Genomic DNA, 23831 nt, shown 5'->3' on the forward strand with positions numbered 1-23831 from the left:
CCTGTTCTGCTTGGTCCGTGTGGGCTTTCAGATCAGCTGGAGAGTCCATAGCAGGCTGTTGAGGAAGCCAGGACCTCCTCCGCCCTGGCTTGGCATTGCTGAATTGGACCCAGTCAGACAGAGGGGAGCTGACCCCAGCCCAGTGCCTGCAGCAACACCTCTAGCCTGAGAGACAATGGGACCAACAGTTGGGGCTTCTGAGAGTGAAGAACCGTTGCAGGAGTTGCATGTTGATGGCAATGGACACCTGGAGCCTGGCGGGAAGCCAGGTAATGGGGCATCGCTGCCTGGAAACAGGCTGGAGAGAGATACTGAGACTGCCGGGGGTGCTTTAAAGGGGAGGAGGGAGCAGGGGGCCATGGCCCTTCCCCTCCTCTTCCCTCTGAGGTCTCCCCCACCCCGCCTCACCAGGCCAGTAGCTGGAGCCCAGCTAGGGAGCCCAGTCGGTTGCAGGGAGCTGTGGACCCTCCACTTGCCTGGTGGTGGAGGCCGACAGAAGCCCCTGGCCTGTATCTCTGCCCCCTCTCCCCCCAGGCTCCCTGCCCAGAGCAGGGGGAGGGTCTGTAGTTCCCAGAGCTGCGGTTCTTACCATGGCCTGGCTGCTGCTCCAAGGCCCTGCTCCCCAGCCAGAGCCAGATTGTGGTAACAGCCCCCGGGCAGCTCTGGGGAGCCGTGGACCCTCCATCGGCTCTTGGTGGGAGGTCTAGGGGGCAGGAACATGGGTCAGGGGCTGCTCTCAGTGCCCCCACCCTCGGCAGATGGAGGGCCCCAGGCTACCCACAGCTGCCTGGCTGGGGACGGGGCCTCAGGAAGAAGGGGTGGGGCCATGGAGGGGACAGGGGCTCTTGCCTCCCCCATAGTGGAAGCAGCAACTGCCCAGCCCACTGTCTGTGGCTAGCAGGGACTGGTCACCCCCTGGGGCTCTTAGGGCACCAATCCCGGCTCACAACTGCTGTCTGGTGCACACAGCGGAGCCCGGGGGGCTGTGCAGGGCCTTTTGGGCTGGGTGTGTTAGACCCCCTGTGACAGCCCTGGCCCAGCTCTGCCTGGTTCGTTCTCCCCCTTCTGCTGTGTGTGGCCAGTGCGAGACCCCAGTGTGCGGGGACAGGTGCACTCGGTAGTGTGGGCCCAGCCAGCGCTCGGCAGGGGCAGAACAGGGGTGAGGATGGGGGGCAGCTTGAGCTCCTGCCACCAGAACATGCAGGTCCTTGTCTCTGTGCCCCTGAGCTCACCAGGCCCCGTGACAGCCTGGCTGGGGGTGGCCCGGGAGGGCTCTGGGCTGAGGGGAAGGAGGGACCGTTCTGCCAGCCCCAGCCTGCCTGAGCCTCCAGGTGCCTCTCCCAGAGCGTCTGACGGAAGGAGCAATCGACAGAACAGGGCATGTTCTAGGGCAGCTCCAGCCCTGGTGCTGTCGGTGAGACGTGTCCTCGTAGCCGGCCTGACGGGTCTTTGTGTTTCAGAACCTTGTCATAACTGCAAGAAAAGTCAAACCGGTCCAGTTGTGGTTGCACTGATAGTTTTATCTGCTTTGATCGGTGCCATCATTGCTGTGGCAGGTGAGTTCCCAGCTTCCGCCCTGCTCCCTTCCCCTCCCCTCCCCTTCCCTCCCTCTACGATCTCTGTGAATCCCATTCCCCTGGGACCTACCACCGTCACTCTCTCTTCCTGGCCTGTCTGGCTTCTGCCCTTGAGACAGAGGATTCCTGGGGGATGTTCCTCCACGACCCTCCTCCTGCTCCCTCCCAGACCCCTGCACCTGGGCGCTCTCTGTGTCGGATGATCTGACTGACATTAGCTCCCCCCGGCCCAGCTCTGAGCACTTTGGGTCCAAGTGATCTTTAGCATGTGCCATGAAGCCGTCACTTACCAGGGTGTCCCATGGGACAGGGCGCAGAGCAGCAATGAGCCCTTTGCCTGCTCTGTGTTGCTTTGAGGTTACCAGCCTGGCCTTCCTGCATCTTCAGGTCATGCCCGTGGCTGGGCGGCCGGTGCTGCCGTGTTATTGAAATGAGCCATAGAATTCAGTCTAGACCCCTCCATCAATGCAGCGTAGAAACCCACCAATCACTGATCTTGGCCATGAAGGGTCCCTGAGCACCATTCACTGCCCCGGGCTGCACAGCCAGCACGTGCTAGTGCAGAGGGTGTGTGTTTGCGGTGAATATGAACCCTGCTGTATCTGCCAATAGTCTGGGGCAGGGCGGTGCTGTAAGATTGGCAGTGTGTGAGATTTATTGATTGCCCTGAGATCTGACCACTGGGCCCCAGGAGGGGTTAGCAGCTGGCAGAGGGGGTTGAATCCAGCTCTGTCTGCATTAGGAATTGTCTGTGCCGATGGCATGACATCCATGCAGTTGGATAGACGCACTGCACTGGTGCACAAAGGAGCTTGCCTTGGTGCAGTTCGCTGCAGGTAGTTACCAGAGTGAGCCACACTGCTCCAGCGCATCTCCAGGTGGTGTTTGCCCTGATGGAACTGCGTCACTGTGATTATAGTGGTGCAAATGTCTCTGATACAGATGGGCCCTGAATCCCGGCTCCCTGCTGTAATGGCAGGCTGTTGCAATGGGCAGCACTGGCTCTCACTGTAAGGCGGGACCTGTGAGCTTAGGGTTGGTTACACTCCTACAATTGCAGGGAGTTCTGCAGAATGTGTGGCATCTGACCTGGAGATGGATGGTAGAGACAGCCTGTGCCATCAGCTGTTAGTCACTGACTTCTGTGCTCAGTTCTGTAGGGGAGGGTGTGGGCTACTGTGCACTGCACAGTTAAATGTACAGGGTGAGACATGGCTTGTGAGTGAGGTGAGCGCATGCTTGTTTTTTGATCACAGCTTGCACATTTCCTAACTCTTCCAGACTTAGTGTCTGTTCCTCCCTGAGCACCAGCCACATGGGAAGGCTTAAAAAACAGCTACCGAGTTACTGTGGTGCAAAAAAAAGTGATGTCTCAAAAATGGCTGGAGTGGTTTGAGTCAGACTCCTCTCAACCCCAAAAAGGAAACAGCAGGAAATTACCCCGAAGGGTGAAAATGAGCAGGAGTGATTCTTGCAGGGTTTAGAATGGTTTTGTGGCTCTCACCCACCGTGATCTAATAACTCTGCCTCTGGTTATTCACCAACTAGACAGGCCTTTCAGATATCTCTTGGGTGTCACTTATGGGTGACCCCTCTGCTGTTCTTTCTTGGCACTGAAAGGGTTAGAGTGTGTGAGGGCTTCCAGCAAGTGTCTGTCTTGCTGCTGTATTTGGGGAAAGAAAAATCTGCACGTAGGAGGTGAATTAAGTCACATCATTCCTGGCCCAAACTTCCTGCTGGTGCGGTTTGTGGCGCCACCTTGTGGTCCCTGAGTGAAAGTTACCGCACGTTCTTCTCAGTTATTCACCTGCTGTTTGTTGCTAGGTTGAAGGTCCAGCTGTTGATCTTGTATCTGGGGTGAAATGCTCTGGGCTGCGTTAGTCCCTCCCAGACTGGGAGTGTCCGTGGAATGCTCCCTGCCAGGCAAATTTACTGTGATAAACGTCTCCATCAACCTGCGTCTGATTGCAGTGGACAGGCCCAGGCTGGGGATCCCAGTCGGCTTGGCAAGCCGGTCAACTGACTGCCTGTTTAGTCCCAGTTAAACAGTGTAAAATACTTCAGCAAGAACCCTGGGGGTAGGAGGCCATCTGCCTTTTTGACTGTGTCATGGAGACACGCTTGTGTTTTTTCAGAACTTCGTTTCATTGTTTCGCTTTTTGTTACTGAGTTAAAATAACTCCGTTAAGTAAATTTTTTTTTTTAAATTAGGCGTAAGTATCTATCTAAAGCTAAACCTACTGGAGACAATGAACTCTTGTTCTTGTTTGTTACTGTTCTGATAAATTGGTATTTTAAAATATTTGACCGTTTTTAGACACATTTGCCTGGTGAATTGACCGATTATTTTTGTACCAGTCAAATGCCCAATTCTAGATGCAACTCTTACCCCACATGTTACTTTCTCATTCTCAGTGCTGGCACCTAAGCTTTCATCAGCTGATCAGTGCCCCTCTGCTGGGCCCAAATGCCCGGATGGCTGGATCGGGTACCGAGGGAAATGCTACTTTTTCTCCGAGACTGAAGGGAACTGGACCTACAGCCAGAGCCACTGCTCTGCACCGGATGCCTCCTTGGCTGGGATCGACAGTGAGCAGGAAATGGTGAGAGACTCTTTATTTCCTATACGTCTGATCTTGGCACAGTGACGTTGGCTGCTGCAATAGCATCTGGGCTCTGCCCCTGCAGGGCAAGGAGCAGCTCTGACTCCTCTTGTGCTGGGATGCCAGAGCGAATGGACTTCCAGCCCCTCAGTGCCAGGCCTGGCTGGGCTTAGGGCCCAAGTGTCTGTGTGTGATCACAGGGATTACCCATTCTCAGCTGCCCCTTCCCCAAATAGGGAGACAGTCCCTCTCTAGGGCAGGGCTGGCTCAGGCATCTGCTGGATGCTGGAGTGGGATGGAGAACACAGGCAGTGCTCCTGTTTTGGGGATGGGAAAGGAGCAGCCAGCTGAAAGGGGGAGTGAGGGGATCCTCTCAGAATTAACCCTTCCCACTTCAGCTTGACTCACTCCCTCCTCTTACCTTGCTGTGGTGAGCGGCGGCTGCTCTGTGAGAAGAGGCATCTCTGCAGAGAGCTCAGACCCAGCAGCCGCCCCCAGCCCAGGGGAACTTGGGGTGCGGGTGACTGGGAGCACAGGGGTGAGGCTGCTGTGTGCGGTGGGAGGGTTAATACTGCCTGGCTGATCTTGTGCTTTGCAAAAGGGAGGGGGAAATCCAGCATCCTTCCGAAAATAAATTGAGCCCCTTCATGTATGACTGGGATTCTCTGCAGCACAGGGGCATGTGGGGCAAGCACCAGATCTGAGGCTGATCCATCCTGTCCCTCGACTTTCTTTAAGATGTTCCTGCTGCTCCATAAGGATATCCATGACCACTGGATCGGCCTCCGGAGGGAGCAGGGGCAGCCCTGGAAATGGACCAACGGCATCGTATTCAACCACCCGTGAGTCTCTCTCATCCTCTGTACTAATTCCCTGGGCTTGGGGGTTCTGGTGTCTGAGCTGTTTGAGTTCTGGTGGATCCACCATTCAGCGCTAGTGAAACAACCAGACACGACCCTGGTCCGTTCGTGTCCTGCGTGTACCAGAGACCAATGGGAGCCGGTGTGTCCCTGGAACTCTTGGCTCCTCCCCGCAGCGTGGTGCTGGGCCGGAGACAGAGCCCGCCATAGCCAGAGGTGCCCTCACCGTGCCCAGTCCTCTATGGTGGGTGGGGGTTCTGCTGGAGGATTGCAGCCAGCAGGTTTGACTGACTTGGCTGGTGAGGCCTCTGAATCCGCAACAAGGCACCGACATTAAAGGAGCCTGCGGTTCACAGGTGCTGGATGCCTGGGGCTCCCACTGGGACAGGGTACAGTAGTGATGGCTGCCCAGACAACACTCCATGGTGGATTTCAGTGGGCTCCAAGTGTGATCACAAAACCAGCACTGCTTGAGCCCGGAGCAGGGTTTGAACCCTGAGACTTCAGCACTAGAAGCATCAGCCTCTGCCATTGGAGCTAAAGAATCCACTTCCTTAACTGAAAAACCCTCCTGATTGATAATGTTCTTACACAGGCCAACCACTAGCGGGGGATGGAGACCCCCCACTTCCTTGGTCTGGGTTATTTCAGTAGTTTGAAAAATCAGGCTGCTATGGCGCTGGGTCAGTGCTCCCCAAGGCCAGTCCCCATTCTGCTGTATTGGACCCAACCTTTGGATCCCACCTGCTTCCAGCTCCACTGGGCCTGAATAGCTACCAGTCTCTAGTTCAGGCCTCCATGGCACACTCCTGGGGTACAGACTCCCTGTCTGGTACCCTCCTTAGGATGTGGGACCCTGCAGTCCAGCTGCTGTGGGACCCAAAACCAGTGATTAAACCCTCCCAAACCTGCCTAGAGCTCCACCCTCCACTCCAGAGTAACTCTGGGAGAGTCATGTGACGGTTACAAACAAGGAACACCTGCTTTCACAAAGGAACTTCTCAAACACACTCTCTTTTCCCCCATTCCCAATGGAAAGCTCAAACGTTATAGATCAATGGAAGAGGAAACACCTGAATGCAATTTTCTCTTTCAGTGTCATCTTGGTTCTGCTCCATGTATTTCCAGGAGGCAAGATCCCTCCTGCCCCCAACTTTCCCTGCTCATTGGTCTGGTTCTGATGAGGGTCTGCCCCTCTTGTTAGAGGACCGGTCCCTTTTGAAAATCAGTCTCACAAATTCTCTCCATCCTGCTGAGGACTTTCCATTCTCCAGCACCCCTGTGGGCTGCTCAGCATAGAGGGTCACTAACAGTCAGTGGTTCTGCAAAGTCCCCATTGCCCCACCAGGGGCATTGCATTGCTGGTGGCCCGGCAGTACCTTCCCAGATGTAGGACTTTGTGCCAGGGCCCTGCTAGCAAATGGATAAACTAATTCACAATCAAATTACCTGTCACAAAGCAAATAGGAACCCAGGAGTTGATGCAGGTATATATTCCCCAAAACTGTCACAGGCCACTGCCATTCAGGTGCCCAATACAAATCTAGGAAGCAAACTCTGTATGCCCAGACAAGGCTGGATTAGGGGCCAGGCACTATAATCTATTTCTGGGGCCCCAGATCCTGGAGTCCTGTGATTGCAGTAGAGTCACATACAAAGTCTCTTTGTGGTTGTTGGGAAATGTGACCTGAGTGTAACCAACACAGCAACGCCTGCCTGAGTCTGCAGAGCGCCTGAGCCAACAGCTCAGAAGTGGGAGCTGCCCCATACATCTCAATGGGATGTTAATTCTGAAACTTGCTGCCCTGGGGGGCTCTCCCAAGCCCATCCCAGTAGCGGACTCTTTGTGGGGAGTCCTCGCTGCTGCCACTTCAAGGCTTGACTGAGGTGGTGTCAACAGGGGATCCCACCCAGCATCCAGAGTGGCACTGGCCCCCTTGCAGACAACTATTCTGTATGTGACCCCTGCCATTAGCTAGGGTGGCAACGTGGGAAGCCCCATGTGGGGGTTTGCCTTGATTCTGCCCTTCACCCAGGTCTGAAGTGCTGCCTCCAGCGCTCACGTGAGGCACTGCAAGAGCTGATGTCATCTCACAACACTGCTGGGTTTGTGCTGCAGTCCCTGTGCTGCTGCCATTTTGCTCTAGCCTCCCCGGAGCAGTGTGTCCTGACGGGCCTCTGCCCTGACGGGACGATGGAAACTGTCCAGGGAGCCCCCAGCTAGCTCTTCCACCTGGCGGTTACAGCTGCTCGCTGCCATGCAGACGCCTCTGGAGTCTCTGCCCCGGGGCCGCCTGGCTGGGTTGTTCTGGGGAGTCTGGACCTGCAGGGGCCCATCCTAACCCAGGCTGGGTGGGAGTGAGCCGGGAGTGGGATTAAAATATCCACCCATATTCATGGTGACCAGTCCATCTTCTTAGACCCCCCTCCCCGTTCTGTTGCCCCCTGTGTAATGGTCCCTGTCTGCCAGGGTGATGCTGGGCCTGGAGCCTGTCGCTTGTGCGGTTGGGGGAATCCTGAATAGAGTGAGGCCAATATTTTCCCCCAGCAAATAGTAACTTTGCTGAAAAATGCATTTTGGAATGGGGGAGGGGGTGGCGGCGGATGAATTTAAAAAACAGTGAAATGGTTTGTTTCAGCTGTTTCCAAGCTAAACATTTTGACTTTCTGTTTTGCACTGATGTTTTGTTTTTGAAATTTAGCTATTTCTTTAAAAAACACCAAAAGGCGAAAAACACTCAAAACAGAAATGAAAAACTGAAAAACTTGGTTTTAGGTTAAATAAAATGTTTCTTTTGACCAACACCATTTCTTTTCTTGGTGTTTCATTTTGTTTTCAGGTGTCTGTTGACTGACATGAATTGTTTTCATTTCAGTGAGGGGGGAGGGGGAGGACGGACCAAGAAACAATCAGTTTTGCCTACTTCAGTTTGGCCCCAGAGCTGAACAATGAATGATTTGCTCCGCTCTGCTCCCGAGGGGCTGTGAGAGTAGCTGCTCTGCACTCAGGCCTGCACTGTGGAGAAAGGTTCCCCCGGCTGTGACTGGTGTGAAATGCCCAGCCTCCACCTGACTGCAGCTCCCCGGCTTCTGTGTTGCAGGTTTCCGATAAGAGGAGGCGGTGACTGCGCGTATCTGAATGACGAGAAAGGGGTCAGCAGCTCACGGTGCTACATGGAAGGACGGTGGATCTGTAGCAAACCTGAGGTGTATGTGACGGGAAAAGGGACTGCACTGGAAGGGAGCTCAAAATAAGTCTTCCAGAAATGACACTGATACAAAGAATCCACAGTTTAAACTACACACACTTATTGCTTGAGGGCCCCACAGCCTGGTTCTGAGATCTTGAGCTTGGCCAGGCTGATGAATGGGGACATGGCTCATTCAAGTACTGTAGGTGTGAGTGGTATGTGCCTTCTGCTTCTGAACTTTTAAACTCAGGGACACATTGTCAATCTTCTCTCTGCAGCTGAGAGGGCGAGATCTTATGAGAAGGAGTCTCAGCCACACGCTGGGAAGTAAGGGAAGGGAGGCCTTGTTAGTTTAGACTCCAGAACAGCATTTCTGAAATGTGGCCACCAGCTGATTGTTTGACCACTTTGGAGACTTTCGTGGCTACAAAAACAATCACTGAGATGTCAAATATTTAAAGTTGCCTTCTAAATGCCATAAATCATAATACACACCCCCTTCTAAATAGTACCTGCAGCACGAGCTGAATTACACAGGTGTGGTTTCTTTTCAAGTTACAAAGTATATTCATTGGCTAATCACTATGTTTACATCTCATGTTACTGTAGCTCTCTAAGCGGCTATTGGCCGTCTCCCTGTGTGGTGTTTGGGTAGGTTGTGATTGTTCATGCAGCAGGCGAAAGAATTAAAAATGCGAATGGGGATCAAAGTATAATCTAGTGCCAGAAAATGACCCTGAATGTGATAGCAGGTGCTCTCTGGGACAGTCTGCTAAGAAAAGCAAAACCTAGAAAGAAAAATGAACACTTCAGCACTGAGGGAAGGCAGTTTCTTGTGTTTCTGAAGCCGTCCGATTCATTTCTGAGCAAGTTGCAGTGTGTGCTGTTTGTAAGAGAGAAATTCAGCACACTGAAATGTATGTAGTGCAGCGTCCCTATAGCACTTATGAACAAAATTACCACTGTGAGTTTCAGAGGCACAAGCTGTTAAATGGAGTCAGGTGCTCTAATTGGCCACAGCTGTTCTAGTTAATCTAAAGCAAACCTTCCTCCCTTGGCAGGGAATAAGGCCTCCTGCTAACACTCTTATGCTGCCCTCTGGCCATGCTGTATCACAGCAGATATAATGAAAAAGTGTTATTTGGACTTCTTTTATGTAAAGCACTTACACATTTAGTTTAGAATTATTGTACAGCCACCCACCTCTTACCAAAAAAACAAAACAACAAGAAAGACCAGAATGTGCAAAGCACTTGTTTGTTTTTAGGTCCACTACAGGGTAAACACAACTGTGCCTCCTTATTTCTTACTGAATCTGCAAAAAGCCCCAGCGTAAATATGCATATGTAATTTATTTATTTTTTTGTACAGTTAAGTATTATCAGAGCTGCATTCTGAGGCTGCCAAAAATTTGTGAGAACCCCAGCTCTAGGAAGTATTTTGTTTTCTATGTAGGGGTGGCTCCAAACGCCAGCAGGCACCTGCCAAGGGCCACAAGCCGTGGCGGGTGGCCTGCTGGTTGTTGTGAGGGTGGCTGTCAGGCCACCTTCAGTGGCATGCCTGCGGCAGGTCCACCGGTCCCGCAGCTTCGGCAGTAATTCGGCAGCGGAGACGCCGAAGGCGTGGCACTGGCGGACCTCCTGCAGGCATGCCGCCGAATCCGCGTGGCCAGCAGACCGCCCGCAGGCGCGCCATCGAAAGCCGCCTGACAGCCGTGCTTAGAACAACAAAAACCATAGAGCCGCCCCTGTTTCTATGTAACCATTACTTCCCAGGATTTGTTCACTCTCGCTTGCATCTCTGTTTGGTAATAAACTCCTTATTGTTTTCTGTGTATGTAGATTTATATCTAAGTGCTGTATTCTAAATAGAGTGGTTGGCCTGAATGGAATCTTGCAATCTACTGAGGACTGTATTGATAAACACAAGACATAAAAATGAGTCAGGCCTCAAAACAGTGAGACCCACTTAAAAATCACGAGACTTACAAATACTAACTGCAGAGTTCTTCTTATTTATCTGCTGGTTTGTGAGCCTTGGGCGGTCTTGGTTTCTAGCATTCTCTGCAAGCATTAAAGGCTTGTTTTTGTCCGCCGTCCCTAAGAAAACCATGGGAACTGAGATTCTGGCCTACTCCCGGGACTCTAGGAGCTGGGGCTTTAAGAAAAACACCAAATATCATGAGAGACAAAAGGGGAGAATGGGCAGTAAGTTACAGCTGGTTTAGGGAAATTGCAGACTTTAGAGAACTACACCACCCTCCCCAGAGCATAGGAAAATCAACAAGGAAGCACGGATGGTGAGTCTGTGGGCAGGGGCCGCTCGCTAATGGTACTAACTGTGAGCGTTGATGCTGCTGGTACAGAACTGTCAGCAGGAGCTCTCCCCTGTGCAGCCCCTGTTTGCATACTCACCTCCGCTGCTGCAGGCAGCCCCGCTTTGCCAAAGTGATTCATTTTGGTTAGTGCTGCATTACAGATCGCTCTGGTATTGAAGGTAGGGGAGTGAAATGTTCTCTGGATGGTTGGGGTAAAGGGCAGTAGAACTGTGCTTAGCCTGCCCTGAGTGAGGGGTCACGCCGGTCACCTAACCTGGAAGAGAGGGAAGCCCACCCCCAATAGAATAGGGTCATGCAAAAGAACTCTTATGATGGTTGGGAGTGTGCAAGACAGGAAATCCCTTTGCAAAGGATCCTTTCATAGAATCATAAAATATCCGGGTTGGAAGGTACCTCAGGGGGTATCTAGTCCAACCCCCTGCTCAAAGCAGGACCAATCCCAACTAAATCATCCTAGACAGGGCTTTGTCAAGCCTGACCTCAAAAACCTCAAAACCCCACCTTTGCTCCTCTCTGTGTTCTAATTTGCAGTGTACATCTCTGTGCCTTTGCTTTGTGGTTAACTCAGGCAGAGGTGAGAACTTTCCATAAAAGTCAGAGTTTGGTTTTTTTGTTCTACTGCACAGACTCAGTGCTGGTGAGGGGAGAAGTGTTGCCTTCTAGAGGTGCTGCTGGGGGTGTTTAGTTTTCCCTGGTTACTGGGTGGGGGCTTGATCTGGTTCTGTGTTGAGTTGTTAAGGGGAACCCCTAGATAGTGCACCACACCCTTGTTGCTGCTGACACCATCTGGCAGAGGGGTTACATAATTACAGCCCAAATCCTTTGCCCAGAGCAAATCCCCCCGGAAAAAAGTTGATGGACATGTCAACCTGTTAAATATTCTGGGGGGAAAAAAAGCCTCCACGTTTCCCCCCAGCCCCAGTCCACCCCCAGCACACACACTGCTGAACCTCATACCTGGCTCCTTTGTGTCTGCACAGGGACAGGCATGCTGCACCCACCACTGCTCAGCTCAGCGGGGTCAGCGCCCAGAGATCCCCACTGGTCACAGTGTCTCCTGAGTACCCTGCCCCCGTATCAATCCGGGCCTGATCTTGGGGTGGGGGCAGCTCCATGGCACAGGTGGTGTGGAAGCAGGAAGAGTGGTGTCCTCCCAGGGCGGGGGGCAGCAGGGCCAGGGCAGAGAAGGGTGGAGTTCTGAGGGGTTGGGGGGCAGTGGGGCCCAGGTGAGTTCAGTTTCAACAGCTGGAGGTGGTGGTGCAAGGGGTCGGGAGACAGCGGCACATGGGCCGGGATGGGCTACCCACAATCAGAGCCCTGGGCACAGGCAGACTAAGGCCACGTCTATACGATGCGCCATTTCGGCGCGTTAAAATCAAAAGCTCTGGGTTCGATATATCGCGTCTCGTCTAGACGGGGATATATCGAACCCAGAGCGCGCTTACATCGATTCCGGAACTCCACCAAAACAAACGGAGTTCCGGATTCGACTTTGCGAGCCGCGCACATCGATTCGGCGCGGTGAAGACGGGTGAGTAACTCGATTTTAGAGATTCAGATTTCAGCTCACGCTATCCCGTGTAGCTTGAATTACGCAGAAATTGGCGTAAGTCTAAAATCGAAATTTCAAATTTCACAGCTCGCGTTTAGATGGGGCCTAAGCCTAAGGAAATTGCTTATGGGTTTCTGCCCAGCCTCAAGGATGGGCGGTCTGGAGGGGGGAGGGGATCTATTCCTGTGTTATTATACGAAAGTTCTGTTTTAGTATGGGGGAGGGGCCAGCTGCCCCCAGCAACTGTAGTCTGGGCAGGGAGAGGAAGTGGTGGGGGTGCGGGCGCGGGTCAGAGCCTCTCCGATAGCCTGGGACGCTGACCCCCCCAAGGCAGCAGGCTGCCTGGAAGAGGGACGTGGAAGCTGCAGCGTCTGTCTGCCCCCCATTTCAAGATTATACTGTAGGGGGAGGAAGAGGGCGGTGGCCTCGGGGGAAAGGCGAGGGCAGGGGGCGTGGGCCCCCGTGGTTCTGCCCGCCCGTGTGGTTCCCCACTACACACTGGTAGGTGCTTCCACCGCCCCGTAAAGCGGAGAACAGGGGCCGGCATCGGGCTGTCGCCCCTCCCCAGCCAGCTGGTGCGCACAGGGCCCGCCGGCGGTGGGATGCGGCTCGCTGGGAAGTCGAGCCCGGACAGGGATCAGCCGGCTGCTGCTGCCGCCCCTCCCCAGCCAGGCTCCCCCGGCCAGCTGGCTGCGCTGCAGGGAGCCGCGTGGCTCCGTCCCGCTCGCTCTCCTGCCCGGGGGCCTGGCTGCCCGAGTGGGGGAGCGGAGCAGCAGGAAGGACCACCGCCCCGTCCCCCGCGGGACAACGTGACTGCGCGTAACCACGATGTAGTTCCTGAAACGTGTTTTGCGGCAGGTTCCTCCCCAAATTTTGCGAAGACACGCCTAATACGTTATGCGCACTTCGGCGCGGGGTTCCCCAACGAGTCTCTACCAGTAGGCCGGGGACAAACCACGCGCCCACAGGCCGCATCCCGCCCCGCCGGCCCCTCTGCCCGGGGGGCTTGCTCCCTTCACCGCAGCCTCAGCCCCTGTCCTGCCAGGCTCCCCACGGCAGCCAGGCCACGCTGACCCGAGCCCCTTCCCGCTCCCCCCATGCGCCTGATATGGTCTGCACCCCCCCGTCACTGTTCTGGTTATCGCGGGTTATTAAAAGGGAACACCCCGCTCAGCAACAGCCTGGAGCGGTAGCGGCACGAGTTAGCAGGGAAGCAGCGTGTTGCCGCTGCGATTCCTGAGCTGCCGAAGCCCTCTGCTTTTAACCCGGCTCTGGGGGCATTTTCGCTTTGGTGGTTGCTGACCTGCCCTCGCCTGAGTCCGGGGCTGCAACACCGCGGTCCCTCTCCCGAGTCGCCTCCGGTTGGGTCAGCCCGTCCTCTCGCCTGCTGCCCTCTGCCCCCAGCGGGTTCGCTTCCTAGCCGCTTCCTCGGGAGGCTCTGGCTCCGGGGGACACGTAGCCTGGGCGAGCGGCGAGCTTGGGCTCCCCGCGAGCGATCGGAGGGCTGCGCGTCTCCGCCAGCGGTGGAGGAGGGGCTTGGCGTTGTGCCCACGGAAGGTGACGGGGTGCGAGCAGGGAGCTGTTTGGTCATCGATCACACTGGGGAACCAGAGTCTATTGGGGAGGGCTGTGCGCTGATCGATCGGGTGGGGTTAAGGAGGTCGCCGGGGAGCGGCTGCAGGTGGGAGAACTCGTGCGTGATCTGTAGGGGAGGGGGTCGGGCGGAGGGAGGGGGGAGGCAAAATAAGCAGTTAAACTGCAGAGCTGAGTTGCCTCGAGAGACAAAACTTTGCCTGCGGGGAACAAATCACGGAGCGGAATGCGTGTTTAGGCGTCCGCGACTACTAGCAGCCTGGACATATCGTGGGATGGGAAAATGATGTTTCTCCTGTACTGAGAAAAGCCGTCCTTCGTGGTTCCCCTTGGCTACCCAGGGCAGACTCATGTTTCTTTGCCTTGAACTGAGCCGGCAAAAGCGTCCTAATGCCCACCCGCGAACTGGGTTCCCAACAGCCCGCGGGACAGGCTCCAGGCACCAGAACGCCGTGTGCGTGGTCCGTTTCTCCTTCTTCTGGAGGAGGGCAGGACGCTAAGCAGCGCTTGTGCTGGCAAGTGGAGCGGCTGGGGCCGGGTTGACTCCGCTGTCGCGCTGCTTGCCAGTTGAGTGTAGGGTCGCTGGGGGAAGAGGATGGAAATGGGGCGACGGTAAGAGATGCGGTTGAGAGGAAGTTGCCGGGGCTCCCCGGCAGGAACGCCCCTAATTTCCTTGCAGTCGGGCCCCAGCCGCTGATGTGCCAGGGAATAGGACTGCCGTCGTAGGGGCTGATGCTGCCCGCGTTATGCAGCACGCAGCTGCCATGGGCACCATGAAATTGGCGGCAATTTGGGCCCCCACTCAGCTGCTGTATGACCTGTGATGCCAGGGATGGCCTGCCATGGGAGAGGTGCGGATTGTCACAGATCCACAGGATGAAGCTGCATCAGGGCTAGGTGCCAAGGACAGTTCTCTAGCCCCTAAGCAATCTTCCACCGTGTTTCCGCCCCCCCGCCCCAGCCCGGCAGCATCTCCACTCCCCCCCTCCCCCCCCCAAGTGTGCTCCTCGCCCCAGCTCACCTCTGCTCTGCGTCCTCCCCGAGCATGCTGTCCTGCTCCAATTCTCCCAGGCTTGCCGGCCAAACAGCTGATTGGTGCCTGAAGCCTGGGAGGAGAAACAGCTGATTGGCCTGCAAGCCTGGGAGAGGGGATAAGTGAAGCAGCCACTGCGCAGTGGACGCCCTGGGCTGCTGGCGGGCTGACCCAGGGCTCAGCTCAGACTCCCTCTCCATCCCAGCAGCAGCGGGCCACTCAACCACTTAAAAAACAATTGGGGGGTGCTGCTTTTTGGCGACCCCAAATCTTGGCGACCTAGGCAACTGCCTAGTCCGCCTAAATGGTTGCACTGACCCTGGCTGCATCCCAGTTTTTACCCAGGCTCTTGGAGGGTGCCCTTCAGAGTGGGCCTCACTGCCTCCTAGCGTGAGCCCCTGGGCTCCAGCCCTTCTGGTTCACACTAACATAGGCTCCTGCTCAGAGACTTTTACTGGCTTCAGGGATCAGTGCACCCAGCCAGTATTTGCAGTGACTGAAGCAACGTTTTCAAAACAGCTGGGTCTGTTGTTCATCTGGCACATAGCAAAGTCCTTAGCTTAGCAGAGCCACAGAAAAGTGGGACCAGAGTAAACCAGTGGCCAAACTATAGTGGGTTCCATCTCAGGCTCTGACTCCTTTGTGAGTAGCGGGAGAGAGCAGCCAGCTTGCTCCAGGAGCTCACACTTTCTCCTCTGCTGATTAGGTCTCAATCCTTTTGTCCTCAAACTGGTCTGCGCTCAGGTTCCCTGCTGAGAGGTGAGAGGAAAACCTCCTTGTGGTCCTTGGTTTTTAGGTGTCAGTGTTTTGGTCAGTGGGGTTTTTCCATTGTCTCTTTGGGCCCTTTGTTGATCTGGACCAATTCCTTAATGCAGGGCCGCCCAGAGGATTCAGGGGGCCTGGGGCAAAACAATTTTGGGGGCCCCCTTCCATAAAAAAAATTGCAATACTATATTCTCGTGGGAGCCCCTGTGGGGCCCGGTGCGAGTTGCCCCACTTGCTCCGCACCCCTGGGCAGCCCTGGGAAAAATAAATCTCTGCATCTCGGCACAAACCCAGTTTTGAGAAAACTTCTTTACAAGGTGTCACAGGTTCTCAGCATCAGCTAGGGCGAAAAGGCACTAAAGCTCATTAAAAGGGTTGGACAACTATTTTCTGTCAAAACTTTTTCTGGATCGAAAACTAGGGGTTTTTAAAAAGCAGAAAAAAATCACGGACAATGTCTGCTTTCTTTCAAAATTTGTTATGCTTTTTTTTAATTGAAAAGCTGAAATTAGTCTGCCAAAACCTGAATATGGTTTGGGGTTTCAGAAATCTGTGGCCAAATATTTGCTGCTTGCTGTGTTTGATTGTTGTAAAGAAAACAATAAAAAAAAATTCTGGATAAAAAAAATCCAAACTTTTTCAACCACCTCAGCTTGCCAGACCAAATGCCTGAACCCATCCAGTCAGATTTTTTCCAGATTTCTGATTACTTGCTGGCTTCTTGACTTCATATCTTCTCATAACTTTGGGTTCATTTGGTTGCGAACATCAGAACAGCCATACTGGGTCAAATTCAAAGGTTCCATCCAGGTCAGTAGCCTGATCGTACTACCCGACAGTGGCCAATGCCAAGTGCCCCAGAGGGAGTGACCTAACAGGTTGATGATCAGTGATCTCTCTCCTGCCATCCATCTCCACTCTCTGACAAACAGAGGTTTGGGACACCATTCCTTGCCCATCCTGGCTAAATAGTCATTAATGGACTTAACCTCCATGCATTTAAGCCTAGAGACTGGCTCCATGGGGTCCCTCACAAAACTGGAGATGGTTACTGTGCCGGTACAGCTTATGTACATACTCCGTGAACTGAGCATTTGAGCTTGTTCCAGAATCTGGGGATGAGCCTAATTTCTGAAAACTGAATGTCAAAATAGCACATGCATGTGAATGGACACAGGGCTTGCTAAAATTAAATTAACTCAGGAATGTCTCAAACTGTGGGTCAGGCACCCTTCACAAGGTTTTACTCAGGGGGGTCACTAGTACCAACTCCACCCTCAAACCCCGCGCCCATCATAATAGTTGTTAGATATATAAAAAGTGTTTTGAATTTATAGGAGAGAGGTTGCACTCAGGGTTTGCGTGGAAACAGGTCAACCAGTATAAAAGTTGAGAACTACTGAATTAACCAAACCAGGGGAATGCAGGGGAGAGGGGTCTCCCTTGGTGGGTTGGGAAGGAAGTGTGGTTATAGATATTGTCTCTCATGTAATCCCTCCTCCAAGCTGGCTAATTTTAAATGAAGCTACCCTCCCCTGACATGAATCTCCCTTATGGCACTGAAATGTAAATATATGACTATAATTTTGGCATTTAGAAAGTGAAAGGAGTAGCCTAATGGAAAAGCTAACAGTTGCGCTCTCTGCAAGTCCTCCAAAGCTGTCTGAATTGAGCTTCAGGGTAGGGAAGTCTGTGCCTCCCAAACAGGCTGCCCCTGCCCCCTATCCGACCACTACCCACTTCCTGCCCCCCTCAGATCCACCTGTCCTGCTCCTTGTCCCTGCACCGTCCCAAAGACCCCCCCAACCACCACCCCAGGCCCCCCCCCGCTCCCCTGTCCCTGTACCCGCCCCCGCTGAGGTCTTGACAGACCCCTGGACATGCCACAATCATACCCCCTTGATTCTCCTGACCACAAACCACTCCAACCTCCCCTGCCCTGCTCCCGACGCCCCAGCCAACCGCCCCAGCCACAGGCCTACCCCCTGTCCCCCCGCCTCACCAGGAGCCTCAACGCATCCAGGAGCCTCGCTCAACAGCTGCACCTGGCTCCGGCGGGCCCCTGAGCTCCGCCTTCGCTCAGGCCGAGTGGTCAGGGCGGGCTGTGAGCTCGTGGCGCGGAGGGAGCTGAGCTCACCTGGGCTGTAGCCCCGCCCCCTGAACACGCCACCTACTGAGTGGGGCGGAGAGTCAGGCCCCACCTATCCAGGCTCCCGCGCTGTCCAGCGGATGTCCACTGGATGCGCTGGGCTCTGGGAGCGGCGGAGCGGGGTCGGGGAGCGAGCCTTGGCTTGTTTCGTAGGGGGGCCTCTGCGGACCCGGGGCCTGGGGCAAATTGCCCCACTGCCCCCCCCCTCTGGCGGCCCTGCCTTAATGACCCTGTGCTTACAGCCCAAGACGAAGGTGGACACCCACACCTTACCAGTGCCCCAGAGAAGACATTAACCCTCCCCCCCGGATAGGTTTGACGTACAGAGTGACTGATGGATTACTACTTAGAAGATCATCAAAAATTATCAGAAGAAAATTCCCAAACCTTTTGTTCAGCTGAGGGGTAGATGCTGATTGGGTGGGGTTCCACAAGCAGATCAGATCTCTGAGGCCCTTTTGGGTTGGAGGGGCCAGTGGGGTTCAATGCGTTGTGGATAGTTTCTCTGAAAACATCCACTCAATGTGCAATTCAAAAAAGCAACCCAATGTTGGAATCGTTAAGAAAGGGATAGATAATAGACAGAAAATTCATTATTGCCTCCTATATAAATCCATGGTGCACCTACACCTTGTAATTTCTGTGTGCAGATGTGTTCGCCCCATCTTCAAAAACAGTATTGGATTTCTAAAAAATTCAAAAAAGTGTCAACAAAATGATTAGGAGACTGGAACGGCTTCCCTATTAGGAGAGTCTTAATAAGATTGTGACTCTCAGCTTGGAGAAGAGACAACTAACGGGGATATGATAGGGTCTATAAAAATCGATGATGGTGTAGGGCAAGAAAGTAAAATAAGGAAGTGTTGTTGTTTACTCCTTCTCATAACATAAGAACCGGGTCACCCAATGAAATTAATAGGCAGGTTTAAACAAACAAAGTATTTCTTCACACAACGCCCGTCCACCGTGGAACTCCTTGCCAGAGGATGTTGTGAAGGCCCAAGACTATTACAGGGGTTTAAAAAAGGAACTAGAAAAATTCATGGAGTAACAGGTCCATCAATGGCTCTTAGCAGGTTTGCAGGGATGGTGTTCCCCTGTCTCTGTAAGGAAGCTGGGATGGGCCAACAGGGGATGGATCACTTGATTCCCTGTTCGTTATTCACTCTGGGGCACTTGGCACTGGCCACTTGTTGGAAGACGGATATTGGGCTAGCTGGACCATTGTCTGACCCAGTCTGGCCGTTCTTATCTTATGTAATCCTTGTGGCATCAGCTCTGGGAGAGCGTTGGGCTGCTGGGCAGGGAATGAGAAACCACAAATCACGCCCCCACCCCTGACCTGTCCTGCTCGGTCCGTCTTGGCTTTCAGATCAGCTGCAGAGTCTGGAATAGGGAGGAGACCAGGGCCAGGACCTCTGCCCTGACTCAACTTCGCTGCTGCTGGATCAGACCCAGTCAGACAGAGGAGCCAACCTCAGCCCAGCGCCTGTAACACCATCTCTAGCCTGAGTGTCGCTGAGAGACAATGGGGCCAGCAACCGGAGCTGCTGAGAGTGAAGTGCCGCTGCAGGAGTTGCATGTTGATGGCAATGGAAACCTGGAGGCTGGCGGGGAGCCAGGTAATGGGGTGTTGCTGCCTGGGACCAGGCTGGAGAGTGACCCTGAGGCTGCCCAACATGGGGCCATGTTCTCAGTGGCAGCAGCCAGTGCCCAGTAACCCCCTGTCCATGGGCAGCAGGAACTGGGTCTCCCCCAGGGGCTATCAGGGCACCGATTCCTGGCTCACAGCTGCTGCCTGGCGCACACAGTGGTGGCCGTGGGTCTGTGCAGGGCCTTTTGGGCTGGGTGTGTCAGACTCCCTGTGACAGCCCTGGCCCATCTCTGCCTGGTTTGTTCTCGCCCCTTCTGCTGTGTATGGCCAGTGCGAGACCCCAGTGTGCGGGGACAGGTGCACTCGGCAGTGTGGGCCCAGCCAGCGCTCGGCAGGGGGCACGGGTGGGGAGGGGGAGCGGGAGGCAGCTTGAGGTCCTGCAACCAGAATGTTTGGGTCCTTGTCTCTGTGCCCTTGATCTCACCAGGCCCCATGACAGCCTGGCTGGGGGTGCCCAGGGAGGGCTCTGGGCTGAGGAGAAGGAGGGACTGTTCTGCCAGCCCCAGCCTGCCTGAGCCTCCAGGTTCCTCTCCCAGAGCATCTGACAGAAGGAGCAATCAACAGAACGGGGCATGTTCTAGGGCAGCTCCAGCCGTGGTGCTGTCGGTGAGACGCGTCCTCGTGGCTGTCCTGACGGGTCTTTGTGTTTCAGAACCTCACTGTAATAGCAAGAAAAGTCAAACCGGTCCAGTTGTGGTTGCACTGATAGTTGTATCATGTACTTTGATCGTTGCCATCATTGCTGTGGCAGGTGAGTTCCCAGCTTCCGCCCTGCTCCCTTCCCCTCCCCTCCCTCTGTGATCTCTGCACATCCCATCTCCCCAGGACCTACCATGGTCACTCTCGCCTCACGGCCTGTCTGGCTTCTGCCCCTGGGACAGAGGATTCCTGGGTGATGTTCTTCCACAACCTTCCTCCTGCTCCCTCCCAGACTCCTGCACCTGGACACTCTCTGGGTCAGGAGGATCTGACTGACATTAGCTCCCTCCCTCCAGCCCAGCTCTGAGCACTTTGGACCCAAGTGACCTTTGGCATCTGCCATAAAGCAGTCACTTACCAGGGTGTCCCATGGGACAGGGCACAGAGCAGCAATGAGCCCTTTGCCTGCTCTCTGTTGCTCTGAGGTTACCAGCCTGGCCTTCCTGCATCTTCAGGTCATGCGAGTGGCCGGTGCTACTGTTATTGAAATGAGCCATAAAATTCAATATAGACCCCTTCATCAACGCAGCATAGAAACCCACCAATCGCTGATCTTGGCCATGAAGGGTCCCTGAGCACCATTCACTCCCCCGGGCTGCACAGACAGCACATGCTAGTGCAGAGGGTGTGTGTGTGGTGAACATGAACCCTGCTGTATCTGCCAGTAGTCTGGGGCTGGGGGGGGCGGGGGCTGTAAGATGGTCAGGGGGGTGGGATTTATCTGTTGCTCTGGGATCTGATCACTGGACCCCAGGAGGGTTTAGCAGCGGGCAAGGGGGGGTGAATCCAGGTCTGTCTGCATTAGGAATTGTCTCTGCCGATGTCATGACATCCATGCAGTTGGATTGGTGCAGACCCAAAGTAGACACACTGCACTGGTGCACAAAGGAGCTTGCCTGGGTGCAGTTTGCTGCAGGTAGTTACCAGAGTGAGCCACACTGCTCCAGCACATCTCTAGGTGGTGTTTGCCCTGATGGAACTGCGTCACTGTGATTATAGTGGTGCAAATGGCTCTGATACAGATGGGCTCTGAATCCCGGCTCCCTGCTGTAATGGCAGGCTGTTGCAATGGGCAGCACTGGCTCTCGCTGTAAGGCGAGACCTGTGAGCTTAGGGTTGGCTACACTCCTACAGTTGCAGGGAGCTCTGCAGAACATGTGACATCTGACTTGGAGTGGATGGTAGAGACAGCCTGTGCCATCAGCTGTTAGTCACTGACTTCTGTGCTCAGTTCTGAAGGGAGGGGTGTGAGCTACTGTGCACTGCACAGTTAAGCTACAGGGTGAGACATGGCTTGTGAGTGAGGTGAGCGCATGCTTGTTTTTTGATCACAGCTTGCACATTTCCTAACTCTTCCAGACTTAGTGTCTGTTCCTCCCTGAGCACCAGCCACATGGGAAGGCTTAAAAAACAGCTATCGAGTTACTGTGGTGCAAAAAAAAGTGATGTCTCAAAAATGGCTGGAGGGGTTTGAGTCGGACTCCTCTCAACCCCAAAAAGGAAACAGCAGGAAATACCCCGAAGGGTAAAAATGAGCAGGAGTGATTCTTGCAGGGTTTAGAATGGTTTTGTGGCTCTTACCCACCGTTATCTAATAACTCTGCCTCTGGTTATTCACCAACTAGACAGGCCTTTCAGATATCTCTTGGGTGTCACTTATGGGGGACCCCACTGCTGTTCTTTCATGGCACTGAAAGGGTTAGAGTGTGTGAGGGCTTCCAGCAAGTGTCTGTCTTGCTGCTGTATTTGGGGAAAGAGAAGTCTGCACATAGGAGGTGAATTAAGTTACATCATTCCCGGCCCGAACTTCCTGCTGCTGCGGTTTCTGGTGCCACCTTGTGGCTTTCATATCCCTGAGTGAAAGTTACCGCACGTTCTTGTTGTTCACCTGCTGTTTGTTGCTAGCTTGAACATCCAGCTGTTGATCTTGTACCTCGGGTGAAATGCTCTGGGCTGTGTTAGTGCCTCCCAGGCTGGGAGTGTCCGTGGAATCCTCCCTGCCAGGCAAATTTTCTGTGACAAACGTCTCCGTCAACCTGCGTCTGATTGCAGTGGACAGGCCCAGCCTGGGGATCCCAGTCGGCTTGGCAAACCGGTCAACTGACTGCCTGTTTAGTCACAGTCAAACGGTGTCAAATACTTCAGCAAGAACCCTGGGGGTAGGAGGCCACCTGCCTTTTTGACTGTGTCATGGAGACACACTTGTTTTTTCAGAACTTCGTTTCATTGTTTCGCTTTTGTTACTGAGTTAAAATAACTCCGTTAAGTAAATTTTGTTTTTTTTAAATTAGGCGTAAGAATCTATCAAAGCTAAACCTACTGGAGACAATGAACTCTTGTTCTTGTTTGTTACTGTTCTGATAAATTGGTATTTTAAAATATTTGACTGTTTTTAGACACATTTGATTGGTCAATTGACCGATTATTGTTGTACCTGTCAAATGCCCAATTCTAGATGTACCTCTGACCCCACATGTTACTTTTTCATTCTCAGTGCTGGCATTTAAGCTTTCATCAGCTGATCTGTGCCCCCCTCCTGGCCCTGCGTGCCCGGAAGGCTGGATCGAGTACCGAGGGAAATGCTACTATTTCTCAGAGGTCGAAGGGAATTGGACCTACATTCAGAGACACTGCTCCTCCTTTGGTGCCTCCCTGGCTGGGATCGACAGTGAGCAGGAATTGGTGAGCGACTTTCTAATTGCAATACACTGGCCTTGGCACAGCAGTTGCTGCAGTAGGACGTGGGCTCTGCCCCTGCAGGGCGAGGAGCAACTCTGACCCCTCTCGTGCTGGGAGGCCAGAGTAAATGGACTTCCAGCCCCTCAGTGCCAGGCCTGGCCGGGCTTAGGGCCCTAGTGTCTGTGTGTGATCACAGGGATTGCCCATTCTCAGCTGCCCCTCCCCAAATAGGGAGACAGCCAGGTCTAGGGCTGGGCTGGCTCAAGCATCTGCTGGCTGCTGGAGTGGGCAGAGAACACAGGCAGTGGTCCTGCTTTGGGGATGGGAAAGGAGCAGCCAGCTGAGAATGAGGGGGGATCCTCTCACATCAGCTTGACTTGCTCCCACCTCGTACCTTGCTGCGGTGAGCGGTGGCTGCTCTGTGAGAAGAGACCCAGCAGCTGCCCCCAGCCCAGGGGAACTTGGGGTGCGGGTGACTGGGAGCACAGGGGCAGAGCTGCTGTGTGTGGTGGAAGGGTACCTGGGTGATCTTGTGCTTTGCAAGACGGAGTGGGAAATGCAGCGTCCTTCTGAAAATAAATTGAGCCTCTTCAGCGTGTGACTGGGATCCTCTCAGCTCAGAGCCCGGAGTAGAGGAAAGCACCAAAGCTGGGTTTGATCCATGCTGTCCCTCTGCTTTCTTTAAGATGTTCCTGCTGCGCCATAAGGATATCCATGACCACTGGATCGGCCTCTGGAGGGAGCAGGGGCAGCCCTGGAAATGGACCAACGGCACCAAATTCAACGATCTGTGAGTCTGTCTCGCCTTTTGTAGTAATTCCCTGGGCTTGGGGATTCTGGTGTCTTGAGCTGTTTGAGTTCAGGTAGATGGACCATTCAGTGCTAGTGAAACAACCAGACACGACCCTGGTCCGGTCACGTCCTGCGTGTACCAGAGACCGATGGGAGTTGGTGTGTCCCCAGAACTCTTGGCTCCTCCCCGCAATGCGATGGTGGGCCAGAGACAGAGCCCATCATAGCCAGAGGTGCCCTCGCAGCGCACAGGGATTTCGGCTGGGACACTCGCTGTCCTTCCCCAGCCCTCATCAGCAAGGTTCCTGAGGTGTCTGCCATTGGAGCTAAAGAATCCACTTCTTTA

General features: G+C 54.1%; 2 protein-coding genes across 2 annotated transcripts in view; both read left to right on the forward strand.

Moving 5' to 3' along the window:
• Window positions 1-23831, forward strand: part of LOC116829207 (C-type lectin domain family 2 member D-like) — a 276193-nt gene that overhangs the window by 249419 nt on the left and 2943 nt on the right. The gene's annotated exons all lie outside the window — the stretch shown is intronic.
• Window positions 176-8428, forward strand: LOC116829213 (C-type lectin domain family 2 member D-like). Its single transcript, XM_032787924.2, has 5 exons — window positions 176-269; window positions 1461-1556; window positions 3993-4180; window positions 4919-5022; window positions 8142-8428. Exons 1-5 carry the CDS (start codon window positions 176-178, stop codon window positions 8293-8295), a joined length of 636 nt encoding a protein of 211 aa, XP_032643815.1. The 3' UTR covers window positions 8296-8428.

The sequence above is a fragment of the Chelonoidis abingdonii genome, chromosome 12, assembly GCF_003597395.2.
Source record: "Chelonoidis abingdonii isolate Lonesome George chromosome 12, CheloAbing_2.0, whole genome shotgun sequence".
NCBI lineage: Eukaryota > Metazoa > Chordata > Testudines > Testudinidae > Chelonoidis > Chelonoidis abingdonii.